The sequence below is a fragment of the Populus trichocarpa genome, chromosome 14 (assembly GCF_000002775.5).
Source record: "Populus trichocarpa isolate Nisqually-1 chromosome 14, P.trichocarpa_v4.1, whole genome shotgun sequence".
In the NCBI taxonomy this organism is placed as follows: Eukaryota; Viridiplantae; Streptophyta; class Magnoliopsida; order Malpighiales; family Salicaceae; genus Populus; species Populus trichocarpa.
In genome coordinates this window covers 14,098,888-14,107,599 of record NC_037298.2, presented here as the reverse complement: position 1 = coordinate 14,107,599, position 8,712 = coordinate 14,098,888, and the positions used below count along the sequence as shown (strand labels likewise).

Sequence of the window (8,712 nt, the reverse complement as noted above, 5' to 3'; positions counted from 1 at the left end):
TATACAAAATTGATCATAGTTAGGAATGAATAGTTACGCATGAAAGAATTCTATATATATAAGGATTCTTAGACCATAATACATGTCATCAGTTGTTTGTTGAACATAGCTCAAATAAAATAATGCAGCATAAGGTTGTATGAAGATGTGGAGTAAAATATTAAAGATAGACTCGGTAGGAAGATTTTAATAGTCGAATTTGTTGGCAATCAAATGGGTTTGCTAGAATTATTGGCAGCCGCGAGGGGATGACCAAATTATATTTTATGGCCATAGAATCGATGACTACGGATGAGATACGAATGATACTTAGTGGTCGCAGTATCGGTGACTAAGGATAAGAAAGGAACGATATTTAATGACCACAATATTAGTGATTATGGACAAGATATAAATTGATAGTTGACGATTAATTATCAATAACTATGAATATAAAAACTTTTGATGTTTAGTTGGCTAAAAGAACGATGTCCAGGGAAGCAAAGTACGATTTGGTTAATTATAAGATGATGATGTAGGTTTTCATTTCCCTATGCTTCTATTTAAGTTGACAAGTCCTTTAAATTAAATCATGAGTAACAAAAGTTACTTCCTAGTTGTCCGTAACAAAAAGGGAATTCATGTGGTTGTCTTTGTTTTGAATGGAGACCATTGTGTTGTTGTTTCCAATGAGTAGAAACCATGGTGGTGTTGTTTCCAAATAATGGAAACCATTGAAACTATCCTCAATTGTATAATGGAAACCATTAACTGATGCTTAAAAATGTATATGATAGGGGGGTTGATTGGCAACTTAAAACATGATACCATTTGATGTATTATTAAGTCAAAGCAAACATTAATGGGGTGATAACAAACGATTGTGATACCTAGAAAATAGAAAATATGATAATGTTACAAACAAATTATGTTAAACGGTGATGATGATGAGTAAACATAAGATTAATATGTGTGTGGTTACTTCAGGGATTGTACCTAAGGAAATCGGTAACTAAGGAAATGAAATATTAATTATTGATTAGGGAATCAAAAAATTAAGAAAATGAGTTGCTACGTGGTGATGTATAGTCGGCAACCTTAGATTTGAATGTATTATGTAATTTGTCGTAAAGGCAATGCCGAAAGTGACAAATATGAACTTAGACGCATAATAGCTAATGCGTAATTCAATATGTATATGATGTAATCAATGCTAAAAGAATTCTAGATAAGCATATTGTTCTTCTTCCTTATGAAAAACCATGTACATGTATTTTATGGCTAGATGTTAAATTTGTAATGTTATTTTAATTGCAATGATGAGTACGAGTATTGTCATATAAGTTGAGGTATTATTGAACTTGAGTTGAATGTTTTGAGAAAGATTGTTAAAAGTTTTAATAGACATAATGATTCATTTCCCTCATAAAAAAATCATGAGCATAAGTCTTATTGACGACTAATAACTTTTATAATGCTATATATGTTGCAGGTCTATGTCACGAAGTGGATCAACACTGATTGTGTTGTTTCACTATTTATAATTTTATTAGGTACTTATTTTTATGTACTATGAATACTTAAAATTGTGTTAATAACTTCACCTTGAAATGTACTAAATGATATGATTGTATTTTAGCATTTGGTTATTGAATCTCTTTTGTTATGTGTGTGTGTTTGTATCCATCACACATGTGTTTATGTAAATGAAAAATGAAAAGAATATAAGATGAATTGTGAGAAGTAATGTGAAAGAATCAAATGGAGAAACAATTGAATTGATAGGTGGTCGAAGGTTACTGCGTGTATGTAATAGAGTTATTTGATATTGTGTTACCCAAGAGAATAAGAAAAGTACTGAGAAAATGTATAAGTTATAGGAGAAATACTGTTGTAAATTTGGTAAACCAAAGAATCAATAATGAGATGTATTGTTAGATAGATTGCTAAATATTTTTTTTACTCCATTATACTCAGACATGATGATTAGAAACATGAAAGTTACATGAAAATTTCAGGTCATTGCACTAACTAGCATGGATGGAGAAGATGTATAGGCCTATGAATTTAGATTATATAAAGAAATACTTTGTGTAGCTCGTTCTCATCAATAAAACAAAATTTGACCAATAATTCTCTTCATATACACTCTCTTCTTTTTAAAAAAAAACTCGCATGATCTTATTGACTTGCAATGTTTTTGAGAAAACCCTTTCCTAAAAAGCTTCAGACTTTTTGACCAATTTTGGTTTCCAAAGAAAAGTGATATGATGTTTGTTTTAAAAGATATCTTGACATTTTGTTCAAGCAATTCTCACCTCGAGGTGACAACAATTTGTTTAAATCATATATCTTGAGTTGCACTTTAGCTATATGTATAATTTCAGAAAGTAGGATTCACCTACTATCAATTTGAAATCTTATTCCAAACCATTACTTTGGATAAGGATAGATTTATCAGTTCTGATCGTTCATGATTAAAAAGAAAAAAGGTCATCTTTGTTTTTCTCTCATATTCTGAAACATATCCCTTGTGGTCCCTTTTTAGCCTAAATAAGTTTTTTGTTTCATAAAAACTCTAACTAGGATCACACTCCATACTTGAAGGGCATATGAAAATTTCTAAGATCAAGATCGGTTCTGACTAGGATCATATCCCACACTAGGGGGCAAATATAATTTTTAGAGCAATAAAAAAAAAAAAGATCAAATCAAGGTCAATACAAAATTAGGATGCTCCACCAAAGCAATCAAAATGAGCAAAGCAAAGAAGCACAATGAAAAAACACAATGAGTTAAGAGTAGTGATTCTAAGTCTAGAAACCTCAAAATACTTTTGAGCCTATGAATCTCTATTTTTTTTTCATAACAAAAAACATGATCCATATTATGTGATTTTGAAAGTCCTTTCTTATCAAGTAAACAAATGATTTGGATTGTTAAAATTACATCTCCAAAGATTTCATCATGATTATGGCATAACAAACAAAACTATGTGTCATTATTCATAAAGATAAAATTAGCATGCAAGAAATTTTTCACCATATTTTTTATCTGGTCATCTCACCATATATCTTTGAATACCTTTTATTTTCCTTTTTCAAAAGTAAAACTACTCAAGCTCCACTCCTAAGCCACCATCACAAAAAAAAAAAAAAAAAACAACATTAAAAAGGTTGGTTGGTGGTTGTATACGTCGTGAGTATGAATAGCAATGACAGTGGATATCCAAGGGTTTAGTTTTGTTATATCCATACCCAATTATGAACCTAATAAGGTATAAATCATACCTAATCTTATCAGGTTTTGAATATCCATCGGGTATATATATCCAAACCGAATTGGCCCGAACTCGAACATGTGTTATCCAACATTCGGTTGGCATAGATTAAGAGTCACCAACCTACCATCCTTTTGTGTCATGTTCAAATCTCTTAATAAAAATTATAAAATACAAAATTCTATTATTTCAGACTCTGATTTATGTGAGAACGCCGCAAATATCAAACTAAAAGTTCAGTATCACAACAAAAGCTAGGGCTCTTGAATTTTTTATATTATAAAACAACAACTCAAGTAGCAGTCAACAAGTTTTTAAAGTTGAAATTGCACTTTTTCTAGCATATGTAAGACTCTACTTGTGAAGAAAACATAGCCAACTTTAGCTTTTGTATCTGTAGATCCATGACATAATAAATGAGAAACAATAATTTTTGTACTAAAGGAGATTGGAGAAGAGAATAAGAGGAAAAGAGTGAGGTGTATGGGAAGAAGTCGGATGGAGAGGGGGCGTGTGATAACCCTAATTATATATATATATATATATAGATATATATATATATATATAGGTTGACACAATTGCAGTTATTTCAAACTTTAAGGTTATTGTTGTAGTTTAAGTAGGGTTTGGGTCGGGATTTGGGTCGGGCAAGGTTTTATCTATAACGTATTTAAATTTGATTTTTTTTTTATTTCGGTTATTACTTGAAACCAACCTAAATTTAATAGAAAAAAAAATTCATAACCATTTAGATTGGTTTAAATCAGTATCCAACAATTACGGATAAAATTATCAACTCAAAATATGAAAATGTGAAAGAGAAAGCTTAGATGGTGTTGTTTTAGGTGTGGATGAAGGTTATAGATGTGTGGCTAGAGAGTGATGGATGTCATGGTGGTTAATGTGTGGCTGGTCGTGGCAAAGGAGGATGTTGAGGTGTGGCTGGTCGTCGAGATGTCTAGCTTGGCTGGCTGTTGCGTGTTGCTTTTGCTCCCAAAGCAAGAGAGCTTTTCAATATATGTGGTGAGTACTCTTCACAAAGTCTAAATAGGAAGCCATTTTAGGAGCAACGATGCTCATGGTCTAATGAGTTTTTAATATATAAAATAATAAATTTAATTATAATATAATCTGTGTTTATAAACAGTTAATTAATCCACGTGGCATTAAAAATAATTAATAGTCTTTTGACGTTTACCATGCTAATTGGTAGTATTTTTTAAAAAATCTTTTTTCTCATCAATCTTTATCTTATCTACTTTTTTTTTATCTTTTGTTTCATTTAAAAATTGAAAAATAATATAATAAGGATAAAATTTTAAGTTATGAATGAATTTGAAAACATCAATTAACCTCTTTAATTATATAAAATAAATTAAATATATTATAATACTATATATCAAGAAGCATACAATAATAAAATGATATAATTAATAAAGATTAAATAGAATATATTTAAAAAATAAAGATTAGAGAGATAAAGACAAAATAATTTTATTTATATGAATTTATAATTTTAAAATAATTCAGATTACAATGCTATAGAACTGTTTTAATGTGTTTGAGAGGGTAGTAAATATTATTTTTAAAATATTTTTTATTTAAAAATATATTAAAATAATTTTTTAATTTATTTTTTACATCTAAATAATCTATATATGTAAAAAAAAATATTAAATTTTTTTATGAAAAAATATTAATTTTTTATTAAAAAATTAAAAATTAACAAAATAATGATTCATCGCTGCGCTTTCAGATCCTTACCAACGACCAGTTTAAATTGGAGGCACCTATAATCCTCTCTCCTTGTCTTTCTCGTTTTTCACGAAATGAAGGCGTCTTTAAAGGGCAAGTATGATAATGACAAAAGCAGCACCGCTGCTACTGTCGCCTTCAACGCCGGCGATGTTAAGCTCCGGGCTTCCATAACTGACGCCACAGTCGTCAACGGCCCTAGCTTAAACGGCCTGGCTTTAGCTGTCGAGAAACCTGGCTTCTTCATAATTGACTACAACGTTCCGAAAAAGGTAACTCCTCTTTGCTTTTATATTCGGTTAAAGTCTATTATGTGGCTGTTAATTTTGTAGGAAACTTGAATTGAAAAGACTATTGTATTACTTCAAGTTTGGCTTCCTTTTGGTTTGTTTCCTGATTGATTCATCAGTAGCCAAAGAGGGATTAGGATTTTTGAATTTCTAATTCAAGGGTATTTTTTAAGAGTCTAGGGCTTCTGTTGCTAATTTGTAACATTTTTTCCCCTGTAGCTGTGAAATTAAGGAAATTTAAAGAAAACTTGAATTTTAGTAGAATTTAGTAACTACCATTGACTTGATTTTCACTTGGTCTTGTGTTGCAGGATTTTAGGTTTCAGTTTATGAACTCAGTTAAGGTTGTGGACAAGCCCTTGAATTTGACATACATTCATTGTAGAGGGGATAACCGGACTATTTTGGATGGGACTCTTGTGGTTGATTCAGCGAACAAGATATCTGCTAATTATATGCTCGGTACAGAGAATTGCAAGTTGAAGTATACCTATGTGCATGGAGGACTGACTTCGTTCGAGCAATGTTATGATTTTGCAAAGAATTCATGGGATTTTGCTGGATCTCGAAAGGTTTATGGTGATGATGTGCTCAGGGCTGTGTATCAAACGTCAAGCAAGAATCTGGGCATGGAGTGGTCAAGGAATTCAAAGCTGAATGGGAATTTCAAGGTAAACACATGATTGTCATTTGTATGCTTTTTGGCTAGTTGCTGGATTTTGGTTCTAAATTAACAAATTAAATAAGGAAAATCAAGAAATAGAAATAGAAAACAGCACTAGTTGAGTTTACCACAGGTTCTCATTCTATTTGATAGTAACTGTATGAGACTCGTAATGGAGTTGAGCATAAATTTAGCAAACTAGTACATGCTTTAAGAATTTGATCCTCCATTAAACTGGACAAGATTACAGTTTAGGATTTTAAAGGTTCTAGTTCATTGATGGGAACTGTTTTTCTAGTGTGTTCATGGCCTCACATGTTGTATATCCATTTTGTAGCTCCTAGATGCATCTTATTGATTCTGTAACACAAGCATGTTTGTTTTCTCTAGGTTTTCAATTGAATTATAACTGAGCTTGTTCTGGTTTTGCAGAGAGCGTAGTTGTTGTATTTTACTTGCATTTTTCAATCATGAAAAGACCCTGGCATGATTGTGTTCATTTGAAGAGAAATCTGAACCAATGGATTGAGAGTTTTCAATAAAACACCTCTACTTTTATGGCTTGAAGTAATACATGTCTGGGATTGCATATGATATTAGAAAATGGGTGATTGCATAACTTTCAGCTATTTGGATGCTAGATTGATGCTTGTGAGCTGCTTAATTTTATTCGGTGGTTGTAGTGTGCCTTGACCTGTCTGGATAAGCCTCTTTAAGCATTTCTAGGATTCCAAAACCTTCTAAATTTCCTGTATTTTAATTCAAAAATGATTTTCTAATCTTTGTTCCTTCTTTATCTCAGGTTTCTGCATCCATCAATTTGGCTGAGGAGTCAAAAATGCCAAAATTAACTGCAGAGAGCACATGGAACTTTGAGATGTGATGCATTTCATCAGTATTCTTTCCTGGTTGTAACATTTACCGGTTGTTTTGACAAACAGCTCCACCTTTGGTTGTGCCCATGATTGCTTTAAGCTTATTTTTGTCCTTGAATATTGTCTATAATTATAAATTGAACTGATCACCTGGTCAGGGGCAGCTCTGTGGCACCGTTTGTCAAACTGTTAAATCTCTCTTTTGAAACATGCGTGCGGTCACTTTTGTTGCAACATCTTGTATCTTATGTATGTTTAGCTTTTGCGAGGGACGGAAGATTATGGGTATGGTGAGGTTAGTGACATGGAATGCATATATTTTCCATGGGTGTGATATGCAAGATTGAGTCTCCTTTGTGGGAGCTGTGGAAATGCTGAGGGTTTATGCTTGGATAGTTGCTCGTGGGTTTTTTTAGCTCCGCAGAATCCTACCCCAAACTTGCTTGCAAGTTCAGGCGTCCTTTGTCCAAGGCATGGCTGGTTATGTTGACAGAAGAAATGGAGTTTTGTAAGAGAGTATTCTTGAGTCGATGCATGTTAGTAACTGAGGTATCGGACAAGTCTTGAACTTTCTGGATCATGGAAGAACTGAGCATTGAAAGAAACCTGAGACCTGTTTGGAAATACACTTCAACTCGTGTTTTTAAAAATTCTGATTTTTTTTTCTTAAATTAATATTTTTGTAGTGTTTTTGGATTGTTTTGATACATTGATATTAAAAATAATTTTTTAAAATAAAAAAAATATCATATTAATAAATTTTTAAACGAAAAGTATTTTGAATTGGAATCCCGAACAGATGCTAAAAAGTCATTGATGAAACGGTATGGGGCTGTTATTAGGAGGATACTGTCCTAATCCTGCTTCTGGGGTTGTAGTTTTCTTGTTAAACGGCACTGGTTTACTGAGCAACAAGCATTGTTTCCTAAAGTAACGTGGGCTGAAAGGAATGAGGAGATGTATCAAAGGAAGGAGAATGGCGGGAAAAACTGTTATGCTTAGTTGATGCATGGAAGCATTTAACACATGAGAATAAAAGAATATAACATATTCAGTTAAAATGAGAAAACAAGCTTAATGAAGTAATCTTTTTGTAACTTGCAAAATTCTCTTTTTTCTTCTCTCATCTATTCTGACTCTGAATCTCATTCTCTACCTTTAGTTCTTTGTTAAGATTTAGTTCTTAACAAATTAGTATCGGAGTTATCAAGAAGGGGATATATAATAGTGAAAAGCAATAAAGTTAGAGCTCCGGAGAAGCATGGTAGGCAATTAAATGAAAGAATGCAAGTTCTTCAACAAGAACGACTAGATTCCACAACTAACAACAAGAGATAGTGGCAAGAACAAGCTAAGTGGAATGAACAACTATTTGCGCAAATGGATACCTTTATGGCTACCATTCAAATATTTATGGCTAGAAAAGAAGCCGTCGATAAAACTTTTACCGAAGAATAGTGTCTTATATCGACAGAATGAATTCGTCGGTAAAACTGTTTAATGGTATAGTGAAATTATATTTCACTTTAATTCATCTCAAAGAGTGGAAATAATTTCACTATACTTGGAGGGTAAGGCAGAAGTGTGGTCCGAAGGACTCTTGATAGGAGATCATGATCTTACTAATTGGGAGGAGTTTGTTCGATCTATCTATATAAGGTTTGGCAGTAGAAAAGATGTAGTTGATGAGTTTAATAAACTTATATAGAATAGAGCGGTAAAGGAGTATGTTGAAAGATTTGAGGAGTTTAAGTCATTAATAAGCATTATGAATCCTTCACTTACATAATCATACTACACCTCAAGCTTTATCAATGGACTCAAAGATGACATTAAACCAACACTGAAGATTTTAAAGCCTGCGGTGTT

At 32.1% G+C, this 8,712-nt stretch overlaps 1 protein-coding gene across 1 annotated transcript; it reads left to right on the top strand.

Moving 5' to 3' along the window:
• The first annotated feature begins 5,018 nt into the window (after nt 1–5,018).
• LOC7463399 (outer envelope pore protein 24A, chloroplastic) lies at nt 5,019–7,077 on the top strand. Its single transcript, XM_002321225.3, has 3 exons — nt 5,019–5,286; nt 5,616–5,975; nt 6,771–7,077. The coding sequence occupies exons 1-3, from the start codon at nt 5,089–5,091 to the stop codon at nt 6,849–6,851; spliced, it is 639 nt and encodes a 212-aa protein (XP_002321261.1). The 5' UTR covers nt 5,019–5,088; the 3' UTR covers nt 6,852–7,077.
• The last annotated feature ends 1,635 nt before the right edge of the window (nt 7,078–8,712 follow it).

Coding starts and splice junctions, on each gene's coding strand:
- LOC7463399 (XM_002321225.3), top strand. CDS start 5,089: ATGAAGGCGTCTTTAAAGGGCAAGTATGATAATGACAAAAGCAGCACC. Junction 5,287..5,615: donor ACTACAACGTTCCGAAAAAG/GTAACTCCTCTT, acceptor CTTGTGTTGCAG/GATTTTAGGTTTCAGTTTAT. Junction 5,976..6,770: donor AGCTGAATGGGAATTTCAAG/GTAAACACATGA, acceptor TCTTTATCTCAG/GTTTCTGCATCCATCAATTT.